Source organism: Dipodomys ordii, unplaced genomic scaffold (assembly GCF_000151885.1).
Source record: "Dipodomys ordii isolate 6190 unplaced genomic scaffold, Dord_2.0 Scaffold102, whole genome shotgun sequence".
NCBI classification, from domain to species: domain Eukaryota; kingdom Metazoa; phylum Chordata; class Mammalia; order Rodentia; family Heteromyidae; genus Dipodomys; species Dipodomys ordii.
Window position 1 is genome coordinate 1,893,773 of NW_012267318.1, and position 26,187 is coordinate 1,919,959.

A 26,187-nucleotide genomic window follows, 5' to 3' on the forward strand; every position below is an offset into this window, starting at 1 on the left:
CCCCCGTCGGTTATGGGGCTTGAATTCAGTCAGGACTTGGGCCTTGAGCTCCTTTGTCCAAGGCTAGCACCTTACCACTTTGAGCCACAGCTTCATTTTGAGTTTTTGAGTGGTTAATTGGAGATAAGAGTTTCACAGGGACTTTTCTGCCAGGGCTGACTTTGAACTGCAGTCCTCTGATCTCAGCCTCCTGAGTAGCTAGGATTAGAGGCATGAGCCACCAGTACCCGACAAGTAGCATTTCTGATATATGAAAAGATAATAAATATTTAAAAGTACTCTTAATATTGTGTCTTAAAGATGAAGTATAATTTAGAGTCACAGTTTTTTAAAATTTTTTACTCATAGCTGGCACATTACTGCTTGAGCAACTCTCCAGCTTTTGCTGGTTATGTGGAGATGAGAGTCTCAGATTTGTATGTCTACACTGGCTCTGTACCATTTTTGTTTCCTGAGTAGTTAGGATTATAGGGATGAGCCTCTGGTGCCTGGCCTGACATTTTTTATTTATTTATTTTTTTGGACAGTGTGAGGCCTGAACTCTGGGCCTGGGCACTGTCCCTCAGCTCTTCAGGTCAAGGCTAGTGCTCTACCACTTGAGCCACATTGCCACTTTGGTTTTTTCTGCTCATGTGGTGCTGAGGAATTGAACCCAGGGCCTTGTGCATGCAAGGCAAGCACTCTACCACTGAGCCACCTTCCCAGCCCCCTGACATTTATTTCTGAGAAAGTTGTAACAATCACTGGGGATTGAAAGTGGGAAGATACAGTATTGTTGTGTGCGTGCGAGCGTGCATATGTGTGTGTGTGTGTGTATGTATGTGTGTATGTGTACACATCCTGGGGTTTGAATTTATGGCCTGGCATTTTCCCTGAGCTTTTGTGCGCAAGTGTAGTACTCTTACCATTTTGAGCCACAATGTCATTTGTGGCTTTTTGGCAGTTAGTTGGAGATAAGACTCTCATGGACTTTCCTGTCTGGGCAGACTTTGAACTGTGATCCTCAGATCTCATTCTCCTGAATAGGATTACAAGTATGAACCACTGATACGCAGCTAGTGTGTGTGCTTTTTAAAAGAAAGTTATTTTAGGGCTGGGAAGGTGGCTCAGTGGTAGAGCGCTTGCCTTGCATGCATGAGGCCCTGGGTTCAATTCCTCAGCACCACATAAGCAAAAAGAAAAAAGCCTGTAGTGGCGCTGTGGCTCAAGTGGTAGAGCACTAGCCTTAGCTGAAGAGCTGAGGGACAGTGCCCAGACACAGAGTTCAGGCCCCATGACCGGACCCCCCCCCAAAAAAAAGTTATTTTAGAGGAAAATAAGGGAATAAAGTATTATTTTAATGTGATCTCAATATTTGTGGAGCTAATAATATAGATCTTAGAGGAAGCAGACTAATATAATGAAATGAGTATTCTGTTTTTTTTTTTTCCTCCCATATACTGGGGTTTGAAGTAGGATATAGAGGCAAGCACTCTATTTTCTGAGCTATAACTCTAGTCTTTTTTTGGGGGGGGGGTCCGGTCATGGGGCCTGAACTCTGGGCCTAGGCACTGTCCCTCAGCTCTTCAGCTCAAGGCTAGCACTCTACCACTTGAGCTACAGTGCCACTTCCAACTTTTTTCTCTTTTGCTTATGTGGTGCTGAGGAATTAAACCCAGGGCCTCATGCATGCAAGGCAAGCGCTCTACCACCGAGCCACCTTCCCAGCCCTTAACTCTAGTCTTAATGAGCTATACCTCTAGTTTTTAGTTGTTTTTCAAATACAGTTTGCTTTTTTGCCCCTACTGACCTCAGACTGTGATCCTCCTACCTATGGCTTCCTTAGGAATCTAGGTGCTCACTACCTCTCCTGGCCTTTTTTATTTTATTTTATTTCTTTATTGTGAAAATACCGTACAGAGGGGTTACAATTATGTGGGCAAGATAATGAGTACATTTCTAATCAAGCATTGTTGCCTCCTCCTTTGGTCTCAAGACCAATCCCACTCCCCCCAAAAGAAATATATATGGTAGAACAATTTGAATTCTTCCTTTATATTCTGTGGGAGATTTAAGTCCCCCAAGACACTAGAAGAGACTGAGTTGTTGAAAATGAGAGCTAATAGACTAGAGACTAATACATGAGGAAAACTTTGTAGTAGGGTAGGTGTAATGAAAATTTCAACACTGATATGAAGGGACAGAGGCGGGGAGTTGGGTATAGATGAGTAAAAGGACTGTCATGAAGTGACTTGAGTTGCAGGATTTCAAATATGATTTAGACAAGCAATAAAAATTTGTGTAAGAGGGCTGGGAAGGTGGCTCAGTGGTAGAGCACTTGCCTTGCATGCATGAGGCCCTGGGTTCGATTCCTCAGCACCACATAAGCAGAAAAAAAAAAAGCCAGAAGTAGCGCTGTGGCTCAAGTGATAGAGCACTAGCCTTGAGCTGAAGAGCTGTTGGACAGAGTTCAGGCCCCACGACCGGACCCCCTCCCCCCCAAAAAAAAAAACACAACAAAACTTGTGTAAGAATGTCTCTGGGAACTAGGCCCTTTTCAATAAAAATAGATGTTGAAATGCAAGTTTCTTGCCAAGTCTGTGTATGGATCAACTACATATGGATCAACTACATATCTGATTGGTATAAATCCTAGGCATAAATGAGAAGTCTTTATCTTCTGTGCCTGGTGTTCTTGTCTCTTGCTAGGCTAATGACCTACTTCTTCTCTTTTTTATTCACTTAGTCATCTTCCTATTCTATTTTACTCCTTCACTGTACCTAAAGCGAAAACAACAACAGCAAAACCTGAAACCAACTACCAAATCTTCCATTTATATTTGTTTGGTTGGCTCCTCCTCAGGATGAGAAAGTGTGGTCAGATCATCTGGTGTGGCTTATTGAGAGATATTGATGGAGGAGGTACAGTTTTAGATTATTCTCCTGGAGAGAAAATTTTAGTTTAATAGTATTTTTCTGTACTTCCCTTGTTTGAATCCAGTTTGTGTCTCCTTTTGCCCACTTCTATCTTAAAAAAAATCTCTGCATCTATTACTATAAAGATGACTGGTGACAAATATTTCATAATTTCTGCTAAGTTTAACATGGGGTGTTTTTTTTTAAAAGCATTTTCTAAAGTTTTTATTTATTTATTTATTTGGGTCCGGTCGTGGGGCCTGAACTCTGGGCCTGGGCACTGTCCCTTAGCTCTTCAGCTCAAGGCTAGCGCTCTACCACTTGAGCCATAGCACCACTTCCAGCTTTTTTCTTTTTGCTTATGTGGTGCTGAGGAATCGAACCCAGGTCCTCAGGCATGCAAGGCAAGCACTCTACCACTGAGCCACCTTCCCAGCCCCTTTCTAAAGTTTTTAAAAGGTAACTTATTATTTTTGTTCTGGTGGGAATGGAACTTAAGCTCAGTGGTATAGATGGTCTCTTGTAGAAACTTGTGGACTCCCGAGTTCCTAGGCAAGGGAGCACCCATTCATGATTCCTGCTTACAGTTGTTCAGAACCTCTTATTTCAAAAAGCAAACATTAAGAATAGTACTAAACCAGTAGTTTGAAGGAATAGTTAAGATTTTAGATTTTGGAGTTGGATACAAGGCAGTTAAATTTTAATATCCTTTTCTTCACTGATTATTTTTGGGTCTTTAAATTTGTAAACTGTCTTCATTTTCAAAATGAAGAATTAGCATGCATAGTGCTCGTGTACATTTGTTTTGAGGACTGTGGGATATGTTTTTTGGCACAGAAGGCCCAATAAATGGTAGCTAATATTGGTACATAATGTTGGATGGTCATTTTCAAGTCTTGTTTGGAAATAAACTATTTTTAAATACCATTTTCCACTTAGTTGGGATTAGCCTGTCTGGAAAAGTAAGTCTGTGGCTGATCAGAAGATGTCAGCCTTGAGGTGTTGAAGCCCCTCATGTCCTAAGCATTGTATTCCCCTCTCTACAGTAGTTTCCTGTTAGCTTCTTAATCACATCCTTTAACTTTGGAGAAAGTCATTGTAATAACTCCTATTTTTTTGGAACAAGTTTGATTTTATGTTGGATGATTTTTTATTACAGGTAATATAGGAAATTTACATATTCTGTTAAAAATCTCACATTTTGTTATTTAATGATTCCAATAATTCTTTGAATTTTTTTCATTTTAGAATTGGAAGATTTAAGAACTTAGAATAAGATGGGTAATATTTAATTATATTTCAGATGAAAGGGAAAAAATCTCTTATGTAAGGTAGTATGAGGAGAGTACAATGACTGAGTTTTCATTAGGTGAAAAACCATGAGATAATGGAGAAAGGCTATGGGTGATTCCAAGAAAATAAAGCTTTTTCTTTTTAATGGTTACTACTTTTCCAGTAATGTTATTTCAGTGTTAATTTTTGTTTGTTTGTGTCAGTCATGGGGACTGAACTCTGGGCCTGGCCTCAGCTCTTCAGCTCAAGGATAGCACTCTACCATTTGAGCCACAGCACCACTTCTGGCCTTTTCTGCTTATGTGGTGCTGAGGAATTGAACCCAGGGCCTCATGCATTTGAGGCAAGCACTCTACCACTTAGCCACCCTCCCAGCCCCATTCAGTGTTAGTTTCTAACAACCTAATTTCTGAGGCAAGAGCACACAACTGTAAGAGTTCAGTTTTTCAGAATGTGGCACAAATTTATATTCCTAATTATAGGTTCTGTTTTTTTCTATTGTTGCAAACACTGAGATATTACTATCTTTTATATATTTGTAATTTTGTATGCAAAGTTTCTTGTTTATTTGTGATTCCTAGTGCTTTTGAACGTCTTTTGTTTTTATTGGCTATTGGTGTTTGATGTTCACATCTTTTCTATTGGGCTATCCTTTTTTAAAATTTGTTGTATGAGCTCTTGTAAATTAGAGATTGAAAGTTCTGCAATTAGATTTTTACATTTTAGCTGGGCGCCAGTGGCTCATGCCTGTTATCCTAGCTACTCAGGAGGCTGAGATCTGAGGATCGTGATTCAAAGCCAGCCTGGGCAGGAAGGTCTGTGAGACTCTTATCTCCAATAAACTACTAGAAAACCGGAAGTGCGCTGTGCCTCAGGTGGTAGAGAGCTGGCCTTGAGCTGAAGAGCGCTCTGCCCAAGCAGAGTTCAAGCCCCACGACCGACCAAAAAAAACAGATTTTTACATTAATTCCTCATTTTGTATTTTGGTTTTCACAAGTAACTTATGCTATCAGTTTTGAACTGTCATTCTAATTCACATTGTTTTAAATGCTTTAAAAGGAATAAAATATTAACCTTATTTCTGTTAACATAGTGATCCCCAATCTGATGAGTTAGTAATTTTGAACACAGATGTCATTTTCTTTTAATGAATTTGAATACTTATTAGCAACTAACTTGCCTTAAAAATGACTAGGTGTTTCCACTTCAGTAGACCTAACATATTTTTGTCTTATTTATTTATTTGTTTGTTTCTTATTTATCCTTATGTCTGAATCAATTTTTTTTTTCTTTCTTTTTTTTTTGTCGATCATGGGGCTTGAACTCTGAGCCTGGGTGCTGTCTCTGAGCTCTTCACCTTAAGGCTAGCACTCTACCACTTGAGCTGCACTGCCACTTCTGGTTTTCTGGTGGTTAATTGGAGATAAGATTCTTACAGACTTTTCTGCCCAGGCTAGCTAACTTCCCACTGCAATCCTCAGATCTCAGCCTCCTGAGAAACTAGGATTACAAACATGAGCCCACCAGCATGTCTGGTGGTGTGCAGTGAACACCTATTTTGTTGAAATAGATTTAAATTCATGTATTACAAGGGAATTTTGTCCTACTGATTGACTAAAAAATAGTTTTTATTTTTAAAGGTATGTGTGTGATAGGATTTTTGATTTTACCATATTTAAACATATGAACTGAAACTAGTCCCTCATGTAGGACTGTTAACCATAATCGTCACTTGGTTTTCCAGCTTTGGAGATTTTTCAATTTGTTTATATAATAATAGTATAGTAAAACCAAATATTGGACTTAAGATGCTGATTAGGCATTTTACACTCTACTGTGGTTACAAAATGCAATAACTGGTATCAAGAACTTGTTCTTACTGGTGTTTTATCTGTTTTCGTAGGAAGGTAACATGCTAACATGTTAGCCTAAGTTTAAGGTAAAATTTAGCCAAAACCATGCTGTTTTCCTCAACTCTGTTACAGTCTTCAAATTCGTTCTTTAATTTTCAAAATGGGAAGGAGAAACTCTTGTTTCTTTGAATTACATCTTCTAGCTGTTGTTTCTCATGATTCAAAGCATCCAATAAGATTCAAATGATTTGAGTAATTTCAGGTTTAGCTAGAATAACATGATTGTAATGTTGCTGGGGAGACTAGCCTGGTATTCTGACCTACCTCTACCTTCTACATAGTTGGGATTGTAAGTATGGATGCATGGCTATTAGACCAGGTTTTTGTTTTTGTTTTTGTTTTTGTTTTTTCATTTCAAGATTGAATTTAAGCAAAAGGAAAACTTTTCCAAGTAGGTAATTTATAGTGATGATTGCTTTTGGTAAGGGACTGAAATTATTAAAACAATAAGCATCATTACAGGTGATGGCTTATTGCAGAAATAACTTTCTTGACTTAAAAACCTTTCACTCTAAATATTTAAACAACTTTAGCATTTATTTCACTAAGTCTTGCACTTTGGTTCTACTTTAAAGTAAAATAATATGAAAAATTATGAATGAGTTGAGTTTTTTGAAGTTTTTGTCTTGCTAAGCAATAATATTCCAAGTGATTTTACATTATTGATGGTGCTGAGGTTTAAACTCAGGCTGACTTGAATTGTGCTCTCAGTTTTTTTGTGTTTTTAGTTATCAGAAAATTTCCTGTCTCCTGCTTCCTGGTAGCTCATGTTACAAGTATAAGTTGTAATGTTCAGCTTATTTATTGAGATGGTGTCTCTGCTCACTTTTCCCACAAAATTAAAAAAATCTTTTGTAAAATTGAGTGTGTGTTTGTCTGTGTGTCTTGGTCCTGGGGCTTACACTCAGGACCTGTGCACTGTCCGTGTATGGACTGTTTTGGTCAAGGTAGTTCTCTAGCTCTTTGATCTACAGCTCCACTTCTAGCATTTTGGTGATTATTGGGAATAAGAATTTCATGGACTTTCCTGTCAGGGCTGGTGTAGAACCATGATCCTCAGATCTCAGCCTCCTAAGTAGCTAGGATTATATGTATGAGCCACCAATACACCCTGCCTGTCATGGTATATTGACTGGTATTTATACTTTGGATCTTTTCAGTATTACCTAGGAGTTTTTATTTTTGGATTAGACTTTAATCTCTGGCTGTTCACTGGAAAACACTTTGTAAAGGTATATGTTTGGAGATCTCTACCTAAGAGGAAAAATGTTAGTTACAGGTTTTTAGCCTAGGGTTAAGGGGAGCAAACAGTAAATGAGTTCCTATTTGGAAAAATAAGAAACATAATTATATAAAGAAGGCTTTTTGTGAGAGTGATGATACATTGGATATATTAAAAACTTTATAATGCATATCTGTATAGGAGATGAATTGCTTTTTTTTTGGTCATAGGGCCTGAACTCTGGGTCTAGGCGCTATCCCTCAGCTCTTCACCTCAAGGCTAGTGCTATACTACTTGAGCCACAGTGCCACTCTTGTTTTTTTCTGCTTTTGTGGTGCTGAGGAATAGAACCCAGGGCCTGAGCCACCTTCCCAGCTCTGCATTGATTATTTAACTGGATCAAAAAGTGAGTTTGAGGGCTGGGAAGGTGGCTCAGTTGGTAGAGTGCTTGCCTTGCTTGCATGAGGCCCTGGGTTCAATTCCACATAAGCAGAAAAAAACTGGAAATGGCTCTGTGGCTCAAGTGGTAGAGTGCTAGCCTTGAGCAAAAGAAGCTCAGGGACAATGCCCTGAGTTCAAGCCCTGGGACTGGCAATACAAAACAAAACAAAACCAAAAAACAAAAAGTGAGTCTGACTGCAATTTGGTTGGACTGCAATTTGTATAAGTTTTGTTGGCAGGTTGTGATTTTAAACAAACAGTATGTGTTGGATTTTTGTGATAGCACAGTATTTTCTTTTTTGGTCAGTTGTGGGGCTTGAACTCTGGGCCTGGATGCTGTCCCTGAGCTCTTCAGCTCAAGGCTAGAGCTCTACCACTTGAGCCACAGTGCCACTTCCAGTTTTCTAGTGGTTTTTGGAGATAAGAGTCTTACGGACTTTCCTGCCCGGGCTGGCTTTGAACTGTGATCCTCAGATCTCAGCCTCCTGAGTAGCTAGGATTACAGGCGTGAGCCACCAGCACCCAGCTAGTATTTTCTTAAATATACATATTCCCCCCCAGAGAAAACAGACAATCATTATATGTCATCATTTTAGTTTTCTACCTGAATACAAAAATGTGTAAGTTTAATATTATGCTCTCTCCAAGGATTTAACTAGCTAGAATTTGATTTAAAATCGTCTCACTTAAAATGTGAGGCGTGTAAATTATGAAGTATATATCTTTTCATCCACAGAAGTTCCTAGTAATCTAGATGTGTAGAGGATTACTGGATTGGTCAAAGATTGCATAAGAGTGGAGCTAGTTTTACCATCATAAATATCTTTTATAGTATTGTAATTATGGTATATAGGTAGGTAATCTCATTGCTTTTCTTAGTAGAAGCTTAATTTTTTTTTGTCTACCTTAAAGACAGTATTATACAGGCCATTGGTGGAGAATCTAATTTTCATAGAATAATTTCTATAAGCATTATTTGTAAAGTTTTTGAAACTTACATTAAGTGAATCAGATGTTTTCTTTAAATTAATTCCTTTTATATTAGAATTTTTGGTATTTGGAGATATGATCTGGCTTTGTAGTTCGGGCTAACTTTGAACTTGAGTTCTTTTCTTCTTGCCTAGACTTCTGTATGTTGGTATTACAGGCAAGAGCTACCATGTCCACTTATACCACAAGCTTTAAGGAATTTTCTAGCTATGGTGTATGTGTGTTTTTAAAGATTTTTTTTTTTTGGGTCCGGTCGTGGGGCCTGAACTCTGGGCCTGGGCACTGTCCCTCAGCTCTTCAGCTCAAGACTAGCGCTCTACCACTTGAGCCACAGAGCCACTTCCGGCTTTTTTCTGTTTGCTTATGTGGTGCTGAGGAATCGAACCCAGGGCCTCTTGCATGCAAGGAAAGTGTTCTACCACCGAGCCACCTTCCCAGCCCATTTAAAGATATTTAATTTTAACTATTTTTGGCAGTTATAACTCATGACAGAAAGGAATAAATATAACTTTCTTCAGTTTTAAAACTCAAGCATGTATCAGTTTATTATTTTCTAAAGGAGAAATATATTCCTTTTAAAACTCAAGCATGTATCAGTTTATTATTTTCTAAAGGAGAAATATATTCCTTTTAAGATACAGTTTAGTACAAATTTGCTGTAATCAATAGATTGTAGAAGCTGTGATCTAATAATTTTCCTTTTTCCTTTCCTTTTTTTTTTTTTTTGGTCGCTTTTGGGTCTTGAACTCTGGGCCTGGGTGCTGTCCCTGAGCTCTTCAGCGCAAGGCTAGCGCTCTACCACTTGAGCCACTTCCGGTTTTCTGGTAGTTAATTGGAAATAAGAGTCTCACAAACTTTCCTGCCTGGGCTGGCTTTGAACTGAGATCCTCAGATCTCAGCCTCCTGAGTAGCTAGGATTACAGGCATGAGCCACCGGTGCCCAGCTGATATCTAGTAATTTTCACATGTAAAGTTAAAATGTTTTACTGACTTCATTATAATAATGATGCATTTATGATTTTTATTGGACAGTTTATTAGAAATTCAAATTAGTGAATTTTGAATGAAATTTGTGTTATTTGTAGCTTGAAATTATTTCTTTTAAGTACTTTAGATTGAATACACACACTTGACAGAGTGACTTGTACTCTGGTTCATTGAACAGAAGTAAATTGTTTCTTTTAATGTACAAAATTGTTCATGAAGAATTGATTGTAACAATTCAAAACAGTTTGAATGATCATCAGAGGAGAAATATTTATCGCAGCATTGTGTGCAGAGTTTGGAAGCAAAAAAGAATGGTCCGTTGTTTTCTAAGCCTCCATCTGCCTCATTTCTGCATTGTCACTGGGAAGATGATAGATGAGGGCTTCCCTGAGCTTTCCAGTTTCTATTCAAAATCACAGGTCCTTGACATTCACTCATGAAGAGCATTTTGTGGAGTTTTCACAACAACAACAAAAAATCTCACAAGATAGAAGTTGTAGTATGGATTTATTTTTGTATGACAGGATAAAGCAGGAATGAGTGGGGAAAAAAGAGAAATAAACGAGGGTAACAAGTTTGACAAGAGGCATACTTATTACCTTATGTAACTGTAACCCCTCTAAACTTCACCTTGACAGTTAAAAAGAGAGAGAGAGAAACATTCCTATTCTTCATGCAGGAAATCGAAGCTAAAGTTTCTTAGGGTGCGTGTGTGCGTGCGTGCGTGCGTGTGTGTTGTGTGTGTGTGTGTGTGTGTTGCGTGTATGCATTCACACCTGCGCACCTCATCCAGGGGCTTGAACCTAGGGCTGGACACTGACTGTCTCTTAGCATTTTTGCTCAAGGGTAGCACTCAGTCACTTTAGCCACAGCTCTACTTCCAGCTTTTTGGTAGTTGGTTAGAAGTAAGTTGCAGGGACTTCCCTGCCAGTGCAGACTTTCTGAGGTGCTCAGCTTCCTAGGTAGCTAGGATTGCAGGTGTGAACCACTGGTGCCCAGCAGTAAAATAGTTTTTTATTAAGTCATTCCTTAGCATCAGCAGCTAGCTTCCTTTAACTGGGGGATAGTTCTCATTGGGAAATAAGGTTAGCATGATGAGTTGCTAAGAAAGATAAAGTTTGCAGAATTTAAAAATTTGTATTGTATGTCCTTGAAGCCATTTCTTCATAAATACAGTAAAAATAGGTAAGTTCTAGTGGGGGAAATAGTTGTAAAGTATTTACTTAGTTCATTTTTATTCATTAAGTAGCCTCAAAATCAGGCTACAGTACATCTGAAACAACTAATGTTTTATATATTACTTATTCTGCTAGTACTATGGGTTATCTTAGGGGTGAATGGTGGGAGCTGGTGGGAGTGATATGGACATTAGAATGTCTTAAAGATTTTCCTTGTTTCCTATCCCATCATTCCTGATACCATCTATATGTTAGTTACTTTAGTTTAGACTAGTGTGGGGATGTAGGAGTGGCCTGGTCTCTTTCCTTCTTTTTCCTAGCCAAGGAAGTATCGCCTGGGGATGCTGGAGGAGAGGCTAGTTCCTATGGGATCAAAGGCACGGAAAGCAAAGAACCCTATTGGCTGCCTTGCTGACAGGTGTAAATCAGGAGTACCCATCAATATGGTTTGGTGGAACAGAGTCACAGAAAACAATTTACAGGTAAAAAATAATTTTATTAGACATTCTTTGAAAATGAATATCTTGGCTGCCTTCTGTGTCTGTGGGGGGTGGTGGGTATGAAAGGATTGGATGGCTCAGCTGAAATACTGAGGTGATTTGAAAAAATTACATCATAGTAAAGTTAATAACCCATTACCTAAACTTGGGGGTTTGAACTCAAAACTCCCATCCTTGGCCTATTTATTTTTGCTTTAGTTATTTTCAGATAGGGTCTCTCTTTTTTTTTTTTTGCCTGGAGCTATCTGTGTTGTCTAGTCCTGTTCCACCTTTTTTTGCTCAGATGGAGTCTCACCGAGTTTTTGGCCCTGGCTATCCTTGAACATAATAACAATTGTGAATGACTGTGCCCAGCCTAACTACATGTTATTGTATTTGTAGAGTTTTGACTTTTTCCTACTTTGGAAAGTGTATTTCTTTTTTTTTTTTTAATTGTTTTGTTTTTTCCAGTCCTGGGGCTTAAACTCTGGCTGGGTGTTGTCTGTGAGCCTCTTTGTGCTCAAGGCTCGCACTCTACCACTTGAGCCGCAGGCCACTTCTGGCTTTCTCTGAATGTTTATTAGAGATAAAAGTCTTCTATAGGCTTTCCTGCCTGGGCTGACTTTGAACTGAATCCTCAGATCTCAGCCTCCTAAGTAGCTAGGATTACAGGTCTGAGCCATTAGCACCCAACTTTAATTCTTCTTTTATATTTTGTTAACATTTGAAGCCTTTTTTTTTCTCCCCTTTTTGGTAGTGCTGGGGATCAAACCCAGCACGTCTAGGTTACTTAGGGTACTAATACTCAAAACATATTATAAAATATATTATAAGAATAAGTTTTATTATTTGGTATTTGAACACTGGAAAGTTCTATGTTATGTCTTTGTACATTGTTAATAGGAAATAAAAGCTATTTAAAGAAACAAGCTTTAGCAGTATGTTTTCATAGGGTTATTACAGATATGTCAGACTTTGACTATCCTAATAATGCCAAACAATGAAAATGAGGTTTTGTAGGTCAATGACTAGCTTCTACATAACATTGTAAATGACCTACAAAATAATTTGTGTTCCATTTTTAACTTGGATTATAATTATTACACTTGCCAGTCATATAGTAGGGATAACTTTGTTAATATGCTACATTAACAAAATAGCTTCGTTTTATATCTATCTAACTTCAAAAGAAATCCTACAATATTTTGTGTTCAATATTAATATGGTAGCAATAACTAAATGCTTTGGATACAAGAATAAAGACATTTTTCCAGGAATATAGCAAAATATGACATTTGTCCCTGTTGACTTTGGAAGTGGTTTTCTGAAAATAAGGGAACAGTGTACTTTAAATTAGAAAGTTTGGATATATTATGAATAGTAATATAGTTTTAACTAAATTTTTCTTGTCTTTGAGATCAGTGGGAAAGATAATTAACTTGGGTTATTATAGTTGCTTTTGAGTTTTCACAATAAAGTCTGAAAATACATTGGGCCCCAACTATTAAAAGCAGCTGTGATAGAGACTGTCTAATGCAGAGGTATGGATACTATTTTGACCTCTCTGCCCTGATTCTAGAGATGGTTCTGAAGTGCCTCTTTTAGCATGGCTTGAAAAAATGATTGTTAGAATAAGACTATATTTGTTAAACTTTAGTTTTAATTAAAACAGCTAGTAGAACATTCAAACAGCTAGTATTAACACTGAACAGGTGTCATGAACCTGATACATACTTTAAATACTACTACTAGTTTATGCTTCAAATAGTTGTTTTCTTTTAAGGACATACGGTATTTACCCCCCATATTTGCAGTGTTATAAGCCCTAAAATTCTCCACATAGATCTGTCACATTTCTTTTTCTTTTTTTTTTTTGCCGGTCATGGGGCTTGAACTCTAGGCCTGGGTGCTGTCCCTCAGCTCTTCAGCTCAAGGCTAGCACACTCTACCACTTGAGCCACAGCACCACTTCTGACTTTTTCTGCTTATGTGGTGCTAAGGAATCAAACCCAGCCTCATGCATGCAGGGCAAGTGCTCTACCACTGAGCCAACTTCCCAACCCCATGTCACATGTTGAAGTATTGAAAAATACCCATCTAATCTCCCTTATCTTTGGGATCCCTAAACTGAGGCCTTGGAGTAGAGTATTAAGAACAAAGAGTATGCCAGTATATTCTGTTTCTTTTTCCCGTAGTAGTTTTATTGTAGACGAAAAACAATCTATGTAAATCTGATTTCATATCAATTGAATATAAATTAGTTTGATACTGATTTTTGGCTTTGATATTTACCTTTTAATATGATTTAATTTTTTTGCCATAAAATTAAAAAGAATTTACAGCCAGATATACTAGTCTTTTTATTTTTATTTTGTTCCATTTGTTTCCTTAGGTCTTCTCTAATTTTAAGGGAAGAAAAGAAACATTTGTTCTTTTTCAAAATTATAGCCTTTTTTTTTTTTTTTTTGGTAATGGTCCTGGGGATTTAACTAGGGCCTAGATACTATCCCTGGGATTTTGCGCTTCATACTAGCACTCTTATTACTTGAGCCACAGCTCCACTTCCTGCTTTTTTGTAGTTAGAGATAAGAGTCTCATAGACTTTCCTATACAGGCTGGCCTCAAACCTTGATTCTCAGATCTCAACCTCTCCTGTATTGCTTAGGACTACAGGCTTGAACTGCCAGTGTCTGGCCAACTATGCTTTTTAAAAGGGCAAATTTGTGTCAGGTACTAAGAATAAGCTTTTCCCGTGTAGAGTCTTTTGGTCTTCTTAATAGCTTATTGTTTTTAAATGTTACTGCTAAATGAAGAAGCTTTTACTCAGAGAGAGCTAGGTTTAGAGTAGAGGAGGAGGGGCTGGGAAGGTCCGTTCACAGATAGAGTGCTTACCTTTTATGCATGAAGCCCTGCGTTTGATTCCTTAGTACCACATAAGCAGAAAAAGCCGGAAGTGGCGCTGTGGCTCAAGTGGTAGAGTGCTATCCTTGAGCTAAAGAGCTGAGGGACAAAACCCAGGCCCAGAGTTCAGCCCCCACAACCAACAAAAAAAAGAGTAGAGGAGGAGAAATTTGAAGCTATATTTGTCAGATTCAAAATCTCATTTCTGTATGATGTATCTCTAGTTGGAATAAAAAGGACCAGAATTGTTTGGATTATATAAATGGTTTAACTGAAGTATTTGAAAGACACCTTGTTTTGAAAATAATAAATGCTTCCATAGATTTCTAGACATGAAATGTATGTGGTTAGGAGTAACTATAACATTTAGAAGACCAGTGCTTTTTCCTTGTAGTATGTCTTTATCTCAGTGACATTTTATTTAGTTTTTTTCTAGACTTTGAGCATTTTTTACATTGATTTCCTAATCTTGACCCAACACCTTGGACTTTTTTCACTTCCTTTTTCTATTTCTGAAAACAAAAACTAATCAGCCAGCAAAAAAATTGAACGATAACATCTCAGTCTGGTGTTTAAAGTCCGGAGGCAGTATATTCATGTTGCACTTACTCCTTCTGTGCTGGAATATTATAAATGATTGTAGTATCTTGCCAGTGATTCCCATCCTATCATTTTATTGTAATCTTTTGATTTATTTTCTTCCAAGAATCTTAGATAAAGCCTCTTGATAGGCTGCACATGCCATTTATAAGACAGTGGTTTGTATTTCCATTTAAAAATATATGGACTCAATGAATATGAATACCTGCTCAATATACATGAAAATAGAACTAAGAATCTTGAGAGGATGGGTAACATTGGGGTAGATGGGAGGGGAAGAATGATAGGAGGGTGACACAGATCAAAATGGACTGTACAAATAAATTTACATGTTGAGCCGGGCGCCAGTGGCTCACGCCTGTAATCCTAGCTACTCAGGAGGTGAGATCTGAGGATTGAGGCTCAAAGCCAGCCCAGGCAGGAAAGTCTGTGAAACTCTTATCTCCAGTAAACCACCAGAAAACCAGAAGTGGCACTGTAGCTCAAGTAGTAGAGCTCTAGCTTTGAGCTGAAGAGCTGAGGGACAGTGCCCAGGCCCAGAGTTCAAGCCCCATGACAGGCCAAAAAAAAAAAATTACATGTTGAATTGAAATTTCTTTGCACAACTGTTTATATATATATATATATATATATATATATATATATATTGTAAAGATACTGTACACAAGGGTTTTGACACAACTATTTAAAAATAATAATTATCTGTTTCTAATTGCTACTACTTAAGAGCCAAAGAAATATTTTTTAAAGGTCTCTTGTAGCTTTGCAGGAAAAGGGTTTATTCTTTGTGTGGCTGCCTGAAATGTTGATAAAAATTGTCTGTGTATGTATAGTCCTCAGGTGGGGGGATCCAAGGAGCAATTTCTGCTCTTTTGTTTTAGTGTTGGTGGGACAATCTGAGGGCTTGAATTTGGCGCCTAGATATTGTACGTGGGGTTTTTTCTTTTGCTCACTGTTGGTGTTCTTCCAATTGAGCTACTACTCCCTTCACTTGTGTTTTTTTTTTGTTTTCTGAGTAGGTTTTTTTTTTTTTTTGAGATAAGAGTCTCACAGACTTTTCTGCTTGGGCTGGTTTCAAAATGCAATCCACATATCTAAGCTTTCTAAGTAGCTAGGGTTACAGGCCTGAGCCATCAGCTCTGAACACTTCTGCTCTTTTATCTCTCCCTCTCCCTCTCTGCCTCTTTCCCTCTTTCCTTCTCTTTCCCCCTCTTTCCCCTTCTCCCTCTCTCCCCTCTGTGATCTCTCTCTCCTCTTCTCCCTTTCTCCTCTCTCTCTCTCTCTCTCCCTCTCTCCCCCTGTGATCACACTCTCCCTCTCTCTTCTCTCCCCCCTATGGTTGCTCTCTCCCTCTTTCCCCTCTGTGATTTTAGGTAGGTTTTCCTTCCCAAAAGTTGAAAGACAACATTCATTTAATATTGTATTTGACAGGTATGAAAATTGTGCTTTAGAAAAGGCTAATGATGGTAAGTGATAGAGTCTAGGATTCTATTCAGTATCTACTTAATTCTAAATCCTGAGATTTTCCTAATGTATTGTTTGCGTTTAACCGCCTTCTGTCTCTGTTTTACAGAAGTCTGCATTATCTTTGCAGCTACAGATATGGTTATGCTTTTTTTTTTTTTTGCTGTGTTGGTACTGGGGCTTGAATTTACTGCCTCAAGCTCTTGCTTAGATTTTTTTACTCACAGCTGTACTCTACCACTCCATCACTTTAACCCATGCCTCCAGTGCAGGCTATTTATACTGCTTTTACATAAATGTCTTCTATGTTTTTTGTAAAATCTTTTTAGGATTTGTCCCTTCCCTCCTTCCCAAGGCTGTCTTTCCTTATATGTCAACATATCTGACATACACTGGTTCTAATCATATGGGAGTTTTTGTATTATACATAATGACCTTGTCAGCTCTCAGGATCCTTGTTATCCTTGCCTTATTGTTCAGAGTCTTAAACTGCACAGTCCTTCATTTCTTTTCCTTGGGAGATAGCTAAAATGCTGATTTCCCTTCCTCAGATATCTGGAGGAAATTACATATATTACTGATTCCATAATACTTGATGTTTGAGTTATTTCATTGTTTTTTAATTAATTAACTAATTAATTAATTAATTAATTGCCAGTCTTGGGGCTTGAACTCTGGGGCCAGGTACTGTTCCTGAGCTTCTTTTGCTCAAGGCCAGCACTCTACCATTTGAGCCGCAGAGCCATTAGGGTCTTTTCTGTGTATGTGGTATGTGGTGCTGAGTCATTGAATCTAGAGCTCCATGCATGGTAGGCAAGCACTCTACTACTAAGCCACATTGCCAGCCCTTGTGTTTTTTTTTTTGTTGTTGTTAGTGGTGGGGCTTGAACGCTGGGCCTGGGTACTGTCCTTCAGCTCAAGGCAAGAGCTCTACCACTTGAGCCACAGTGCCACTTCCGGCTTTTTTCTTTTTGCTTATGTGGTGCTGAGGAATCGAACCCAGGGCCTCATGTATGCAAGGCAAGCGCTCTACCACTGAGCCACCTTCCCAGCCCTGGATCATAAATTATTAAGTATTACTGTTGCTTTAAAGCATCCAGCAAAATATTCTAAGTGAATGAGAACTATTAGACCATTGGACATGTCAGAGGACCCATCTGACTCCATTGTCCATTTACCAATTTCTCTTAATGTGATTTAAAAAAAATTGTTATTATAAAGATGATGTATAGCCGGGGGTTGGTGGCTCACGCCTGTAATCCTAGCTACTCAGAAGGCTAAGATCTGAGGATCCTGGTTCAAAGCCAGCTTAGCCAGGAAAGTCTGTGAGACTCTTATCTCCAATTAACCACCAGAAAACCAGAAGTGGCACCGTGGCTCAAGTGGTAGAGCGCTTGCCTTGAGCTGAAGAGCTGAGGGACAGTAACCAGGCCCAGAGTTCAAGCCCTATGACTGACGATGACCAGAAAGGTGATGTACAGAGGGGTTCCCGTTACATAAGTCAGATAATGAGTACGTTTCATTTTGGACAATGCCACCCCTCCCTTGCTGTCTGTTTTACCCTCCCATCCCTACCCACAAATTGTATAGTTCATTTTCAACATATGGTCTAGTGAGTACCACTGCTACATTTATTCTCCCTTTGTCCCTCTGTTTCTGTGTCCCCCTTACCCTCCCAAAGATAGACAAACGACAAAAAGAAAAGAAAACAAAAACAACAAAGGAAAGACCATTTCCTGGAGTTTAATTCTATAAACATTTCATGTGATCAGAGGTTCATAGGCATTGTGCCTTTGTATTCCTCCCTTAAGAGTCTGCTTCTTTGGTCTTACTGTGGGTAAATGTCTATAGAGTCCTGTATAGTTTATCAGGTCCTAATATTTTAGATCTAGCTTCCACATATGAGAGAAAACATTTGTCATTTGTCTCTCTGAACTTGGCTTACCTTACTTAACACAGTTTGTTCTAGGTCCATCCATTTCCCTGCAAATGACATACTGCTTTTGTAATTGCTGTGTAAAATTCCATTGTGAATATGTACTGAATTTTTTTTTTTATCCACTCATCTATTGAAGGACATCTGGGCTGTTTCTGTAACTTGGCTATTGTGTAGTGCAGCAGCGAACATGGATTGTATCTCTATGGTATTCTGGTTTGTGATGTTCTAGATGCTCAGGATTGGTATGGCTGGGTCTAGGGAAGATCTATGTTTTAGTTTTTTGAGGAAACTCCAGACTGCTGTCCACAGTGGTTGTACTAGTTTGACATTCCTACCAACAGTGCAGTAGGGCTCCTTTCCAGCATTTGTTGTTGTTTGAATTCATTATGTTGGCTTGGGAATGAGATGGAATTTCAGTCATTTTGATTTATATTTTCTTTATGTCCAGGGGTGACTAGCATTTCCTCATGTGTTTCTTTGCCATTCTTACTTCTTCTGGGAAGTCATTCTCTCCATAGCCTCTTTGCCCATTTAGTGATTGGTTTATTAGCTTTGGGCTAATAATTCTTGAGCTCCTTGTATATTCTGGATACTATGTCTTTGTCAGATGTATTACTGATGAAGATCTTCTCCTAGTCCTTTGGCTGTCTTTCTAGTTTAGAAACTATCCTCTGCTCTCAAACATGTTTTTCATTCACACATATCTGAACACATTCCTTCATAAAATTATCTGCTCACTATCTAGCTTTGTTATTGATGTTACTCATTTCTGAGCTTTTCTTAATTCTTCTTTCTTTTTGATCTCTACCACATCATTCATCTTCTGAAAACTTGTTTGTATTACTTCAAATTGTTTCTTCTTGCTACTGACATAATTTGGATCTTCCTTCATCTTCCTGTCATATTCTTGTCTATTTTCCTATTTCTGGTCTTAACCTCTCATATCTGATCTTATTTCTCACCTTTGTTATTTTTCATCTTTGTTGCTTCTCGCCTTTGTTGTCTTGTTTTTATTTATTTCTGTAGACCTACTGAACTACTTGTGGAACCTTGCAAGTTTCATGAGAGATAAAAGGCTTTTTCTGGCTTCTGCCTTTGGGCATTCTCTTTGAACATGTGTTGGGTAATACTCCTTTCTTGTCTTGATTCAGGAAATTGGTCATTGTCTTTATCTTTTGGTCTTTAGCTGGGTTTGATTTCAAGGTTTCATTTTTGCTATGCAGGCATTGTATTGCTCCCCAACCTGCAAACTTGTCACTTTAATGTTCAACTTAAGCATATGATTTTGCGACTTAGGTTGTGCAATGCTGTTACTGCTCACTTTTTTCCCTAGCTCTTTCTATTGTTCCAATTAATTAGTTATATAACTTGCCATATAGACTTGTAGTACATAGCACATTGCATATAATGTTGCTTAGACTTTTGTTCGGGTGTATGGAATTGAATTCAGGTGTACATTGTACACCTGTGAATTGCTATCCTGTGAACTTATTTTGTGTGTGTGTGTGTGTGTGTGTGTGTGTGTGTGTATGCATCTTCTCCATACAATGTGCTTTTATTTTTTTAAATTGTTATTATAAAGGTGATGTACAGAGGTGTTGCAGTTACATAAGTCAGGTAAAGAGTACATTTCATTTTGGACAGTGTCACCCCTTCCCTCTCCTCTCCCCCCACTCACAATTTGTATAGTTCATTTTTTTTCTTTTTTCTTTTTTGGGTCTGGTCGTGGGGCCTGAACTCTGGGCCTGGGCGCTGTCCCTCAGCTCTTCAGCTCAAGACTAGCTCTCTACCACTTGAGCCACAGCACCACTTCCGGCTTTTTTCTTTTTGCTTATGTGGTGCTGAGGAATCGAACCCAGGGCCTCATGCATGCAAGGCAAGCGCTCTACCACTGAGCCACCTTCCCAGCCCTTGTATAGTTCATTTTAAACATAGTTTCTAGTGAGTATCACTGCTGTATTTGTTTAGTTTGTCCTTCCATTTCTGTGCCTCCCCCTCCCACAAAGCTATAAATGAACAAGACTGAAAAGAAAATGAAAAAGCAATAAAGAGAAAACTTGTTTGCATTTCTGAAGTTCATTTTAATAACTATTATTTTATATGATCAGATGCACATTGGCATTGTACTTTTGAGTTCCTTTCCTAAGAGTATGCTCCTTTGGTCTCACTGTGTGTTAGTGCTTAGAGCAGTACTTTTATGTATTGTCCATATGGAATACAAATGTCTAACCATATGTAGAGAAAAAGGTATGGAATAACATCTAGTGGCCCATTATACTAGTAATTGGAGCACCTAGAGAGGCAAGTGATTGTTTAAAAAAATATTTTGAGAAATAATGGACATGTCTATTCCAAAGGTGAGGTAAACTATAAATTCATAGATCCAAGGAGCCAAATGAACCTCAAACTCAAGAAACATGAAAAAAGTTACATCTAGCCACATCAAAGACAGTCCTACAGAAAAGAAAACCATTTTTAGGAGCCAAAGAACTAATATAAACCAGGGCTGGGAAGGTGGCTCAGTGGTAGAGTGCTTGCCTTGCATGCATGAGGCCCTGGGTTTGATTCCTCAGCACCACATAAGCAGGAAAAAAAAGCCGGAAGTAGCACTGTGGCTCAAGTGGTAGAGGGCTAGCCTTGAACTGAAGAGCTGAGGGACAGCGCTCAGGCCCAGAGTTCAGGCCCCACGATCGGGGGGGAAAAATATAAACCATACTGGAGCAGTATCCATACAATACAAGAAGAAAAAAATATCAGCCTAAGATTCTGTATTTTGAAAAAATTGTCTTATAGGAATGCCAAATGAGTAAATTCAAGTTAGGTATATAATTATCACAGCAATGCTAATTTCATGGTTTTGGAGAGAGAGAGAAAGAAAAAGAGAGAGAGAGAGTATAACTGTTATGTTGGTGAAAGGTTCTATTTATTGTGAAACATAAATTTATATTAAATTTATTTTGTGAATAGCAAAATAGCTGTGGGTATAATTCAGTGTTTTCCCAAGGCCCTCAATTCAGTCCCTAGCACTGCAAAACAAATGAAAGAAATGAGAAAATGAAGTAAATGCTTTGAGACATTAAAAACCTTACAGAGTGACAGACTGGGATGCTTCTATAATTACAACACCAGTTTCAAGGCCAGTCTGGGATACATGTATAGACTGCTGGAAAGAATTCACTACCAACAGATCTATTTCAATAAATACTAAAAGAAGATAGAAGGAAAGTAATTCCCTATGGAAATCTGGATCGTCACCAGAAACTGTGAGTAAATACGAGAAACTACTTAAGTTTTTTCAAAAGTAATTTTTGAGACCCAGAGTAGTAACAATGAACTTACAGTATTTATAAACATGTAAAAAAAATAGGACAATAGCAGAATGTTGGAGAGGAGAAATAGAAGTATAATTGGCGACCTTCTACTGTATCTGAGGTAGTAAAGATAATTAGATGATGGTCAGGGTCAGTATTATGGATTGAATTATGCCCATTGCTCATATATGTTGAAACCCTAAACCCTAATGTAACTATTTGGATAGGAATCTTTACAGATTTAATTAAGGTTAAATTAATTAAGGTTTAATTAAGTTTAAGCCATAAGGATGGCACCCTAACGCAGTATGACTATTGGCCTTATAAAACAAGGAAGAGAGACTATATATGATTTGAATACACAGAAAGACATTGTGAAGATACAGTTGGAAGGTATCTGTTTCAAGACCAAGCCAGGTGCTGGTGGCTCACGCCTGTAATCCTAGCTACTCAGGATCTGAGGATTGTGGTTCAAAGCCATCCTGGGCAGGAAAGTTTGTGAGACTCTTTATCTCCAATAAACCACTCGAAAACTGGAAGTGGTGCTGAGGCTCTAGTGGTAGAGCACTGGCCTTGAGCTGAAGAGCGCAGGAACAGAGCCCAAGCCCAGAGTTCAAGCCGTGTGACTGATCAAAAAAAAACCCAAGACCAACAGATTCAGGAAGAACTACCTATGGTACCATCATGATCTTGGTGGTAAGAAAGTTTCTTTTGTATAGTTTCTGATGTCTTGATATGGCATTCCTAGAAGATGTTAATACAGTTGGTGATAAGCTACAGATACATACTTGAAATTTAAGGCAACCACCACAGTAATAGAACAGATTTTCAGTTAATAGTGAAGCAAGAGTATAAAAGGAAATCATAAAAATATTCAATGGATCCCAGAATGAGAGAGAGGAGTAAAAAAGAACATCAAGTGAAACAATTACATTATTGAGACATTAAATTGTCCGAACATCACAGTAAGAGGAAGTGATTTTCAGGTTGAATTATAATAGGTTTGTTGAGTGTTAGTAGTTCATGCCAATAATCATAATAGGCTTGCTGAGTGCTAGTAGCTCATGTAAATAATCATAGCTGCTGAAATCTGAGAATTGAGATTCAGCCCTGGGCATTCATTTTTAATTAACCAGTCTAAAAACAAACCAGAAGTGGAGGCATTCCTCAAGTGGTACAACATGGAGGGGGGTAGGGGGGCTCAAGTTCAAGTACAGAAACCAAATCCTAGTACAAGTCTCAGTTATATGATGCTAACAGAAACTTTAAACAAAACAAAAAATGTTAAAGTTGAGCCACACTACTCAAGATAGCTGGAACTGTATATTACTTGAATTAACTAGGCTTAAAAGTAGAAATTGATTCCAGAGAGTTATTTGGAAGAGAGTCTGGGACTGGAGTGACAGGAAGACCATAAGTTTGAACTTTGTTTCTTTTTAAAGGAAATGGACATACCATTCTTAAATATTGATGTACCTAAAAATAAGTTGTGGTTTTTTTTTGTTTTGTCCCCGTCCCCCTGTCGCCCTCCCTCCAGCTTGAACTACTCAGAGCTTGGGTGCTGTTCCTGAACTGCTTTGTGCTCAAAGCTAGTGCTCTACCACATGAGCCACAGCACCACTTCCAGTTTTTTCTGTTTATGTGGTACTGAGGAATCGAATCCAGTTTATTGGAGGTAAAAGTCTCACAGACTTTCTTGCCCAGGCTGACTTCAAATCATGATCCTCAGATCTCAGCCTTCTGACAAGGATTACAGATGTGAGTCACTGGGCACCCAGTTTTAATAATAGCTTTAAACTACATGAGATAAAGCCTGCTAGAAATGGAAAGAGAAATAGGCAATATTAGGCACTGCATCTTTTTTTCTCCCTCTCAATAGTAGGAAACAGTCAATGTGAGATAGAAAACTTGAATAAATTAAAACCTACAAGTTAGCCAAGTGCTGGTGGATCCCACCCATAATCCTAACTATGCAGAAATCAGAGGATTGCATATTGAAGCCAGCGCAGGCAGAAATGTTCATGAGAGTCATTTCCAGGTACCCACTAGAAAAGTCAGAAGTGTAGCTGTGGTTCAGGTGGTAGAGCACCAGCCCTGAGTATAAAAGCTAAGGCACAGTGCCTAGACTCTGAGTTTAAGTCCTAGTACCAGCAACTCCCCCCCCCCCAAAGAAAAAATCCAATTTGTTTTTTGTGATTGGCATTTGATAGAGCACTGCCTACTAATGACTAAATACATCTTCTCAAGGTGACTTGGAACGTTGACCAAGATAGATGAATTTTGCTAGGTCATGAAACACGCCAGTAAATTTAAAAGAATTCATATCGTACAGATTTCTGGCATTACAATGTGTCCTGATCAAAATTAGCCCTACTAGCACCCTTCTTTACCTTTCTTTTAATTTCAGCAGGCTTCAGTGCTGAGATTTTTTTTTTTTTTTGCTAGTCCTGGAGCTTGAACTCAGGGCCTGGGCACTGTCCCTGAGCTTCTTTCGCTTATAGCTATTGCTCTACCACTTGAGCCACAGCACCATTTCTGGCTTTTTCTGTTTATGTGGTACTGAGGAATCGAATCCAGGGCTTCATGCATGTGACACCAACACTCTACCACTAAGCCATAATCCTAGTCTGAGAAGTATTTTGAACTGAATAGAATAAAAAAACATCAAAAGTTTTGGGATACTACTAAATCAGAATCAGACATATGTAACACCAAATGCCTATATTAGAAAAGGATTCTAGGATGGGAATGTGGCTTAGTGATATTGTGCTTGCCTAGCATACATGATGCCCTGGGTTTGATTTCTCAGTACCACATAAACAGAAAAAGCCAGAAGTGGCACTGTGGCTCAAGTGGTAGAGTGTTAACCTTGAGCAAAAAAAGAAGCTCAGGTACAGTGCCTAGGCCCTGAGTTAAAGCCCTAGGACTAGCAGGGGGAAAAAAAAAAAAGGATTCTAAAATCCATGAGTATAAAGTCAGCCTTAAGAACTAGAAAAAAACAACACGTTGAATCCTCCTAAAGCACAAGAAAATCATATCAGCATCAATAGAAAATGGTAACAATGGAAAAAAAGTTAATGAAACCAGAAGCCTGTTCATTTTTTTTTTTTGTTTTGTTTTGTTTTCGTTTTTTTTGGTTGGTCGTGGGGCTTGAACTCTGGGCCTGGGCACTGTCCCTGTGCTCTTCAGCTCAAGGCGAGCAATCTACGCTTGAGCCACAGTGCCATTTCCCGTTTTCGAGTAGTTTATTGGAGATTAAGAGTCTCACAGACTTTCCTGCCTGGGCTGGCTTTGAACTGCAATAATCAGATCTCAGCCTCCTGAGTAGCTAGGATTACAGGCCTGTTTGTTTTTTTAATTTTTTTATGTTTTTTATTTTTTCCCCAGTACTGGGACTTGAACTCAGGGCTTGGGCACTGTCCCTGAGCTTCTTTTATAATACTCTACCACTTGAAGTCACAGGGCCACTTCTGGCCTTTTCTGTTTATGTGGTACTGAGAAATCGATTGTTCACAAATTTTTTTTTTTTTTTTCCTGGTCGTGGGGCCTGAACTCTGGGTCTGGGTGCTGTCCCTCAGCTCTTCAGCTCAAGGCTAGTGCTCTACCACTTGAGCCACAGCGCCACTTCTGCCTTTTTTCTTTTTGCTTATGTAGTGCTGAGGAATCGAACCCAGGGCCTCAGGCATGCAAGGTAAGCGCTCTACCACTGAGCTACCTTCCCAGCTCTGTTCACGAAATTTTTTAAAGACAGACTACATAATAGTGGCAAAACTTTAGAACAAGTAGATCTTGTTTCTTGGTTTATTATTTTAGAAAGTCACTTAATTCAATTAGCCAAATAAAATCAGCATAATTATCTAAGTAGATGGAAAGTATTTGACAAAAATCAAGTATCTGTTCCTTATGAAAATTCAGTAAACTGGAAATACAAGGAATTCTTATAAAATACATCTATGAAAAAAAATTACAATTAACCTACTCCATGCTAGGAAGCTAAATGCAAAAACTAAGTTCAAAATAAATATAAAATCAGTATATCCAACTAAACTCTATTGCTATACCAATGGTAATATCAAAAAAGATAGGTTCATGCCTTAATTCCCAAAGAATGAATTTTATCTTTTTTTTTTTTTTTTTGGTTGATCCTGGAGCTTGAACTCTGGGCTTGTTCGTGGGCTCTTCAGCTCAAGGCTAACACTCTACGACTTGAGCCACAGCACCACTTATGGTTTTCTGGTGGTTACTTGGAGATGAGAGTCTCACGGACTTTCCTGCCTGGGCTGGCTTTGAACTGGGATCAGCCTCCTGAGTAGATAGGATTACAGGTATGAGCTAGGGCGCATAGCATGAATTTTATTCTATTTGAAAAATGTATTAGAAAATAAAAGATATTAAGATGAGATCATCTGGAATTATCCAGTGGGTCTTAAATCCAACAATAATTGTTCTTACAAGACTGTGGGCTGGGAAGGTGGCTCAGTGGTAGAGTGCTTGCCTTGCATGCTTGAGGCCCTGGGTTCGATTCCTTAGCACCACTTAAGCAAAAAGAAAAAAGCCGGAAGTGGCACTGTGGC

The 26,187-nt window shown here is 38.5% G+C and overlaps 1 protein-coding gene across 3 annotated transcripts in view; it reads left to right on the plus strand.

Annotated features, from left to right (window-relative positions):
• The window catches only part of Pan3 (PAN3 poly(A) specific ribonuclease subunit), a 141,973-nt gene that overhangs the window by 8,366 nt on the left and 107,420 nt on the right, over nt 1–26,187 (plus strand). For 2 of the 3 annotated variants that reach the window (XR_001175485.1, XM_013027304.1), the window contains exon 4: nt 11,240–11,401. The exons of the other annotated variant lie outside the window; for it this stretch is intronic. Coding sequence is in view for 1 of the 2 variants with exons in the window: in XM_013027304.1 (XP_012882758.1) it covers nt 11,240–11,401 (162 nt within the window). In the remaining variant the exon portion in view is untranslated. The remainder of the gene's footprint in view (nt 1–11,239; nt 11,402–26,187) is intronic. 3 annotated transcript variants of the gene reach the window in all.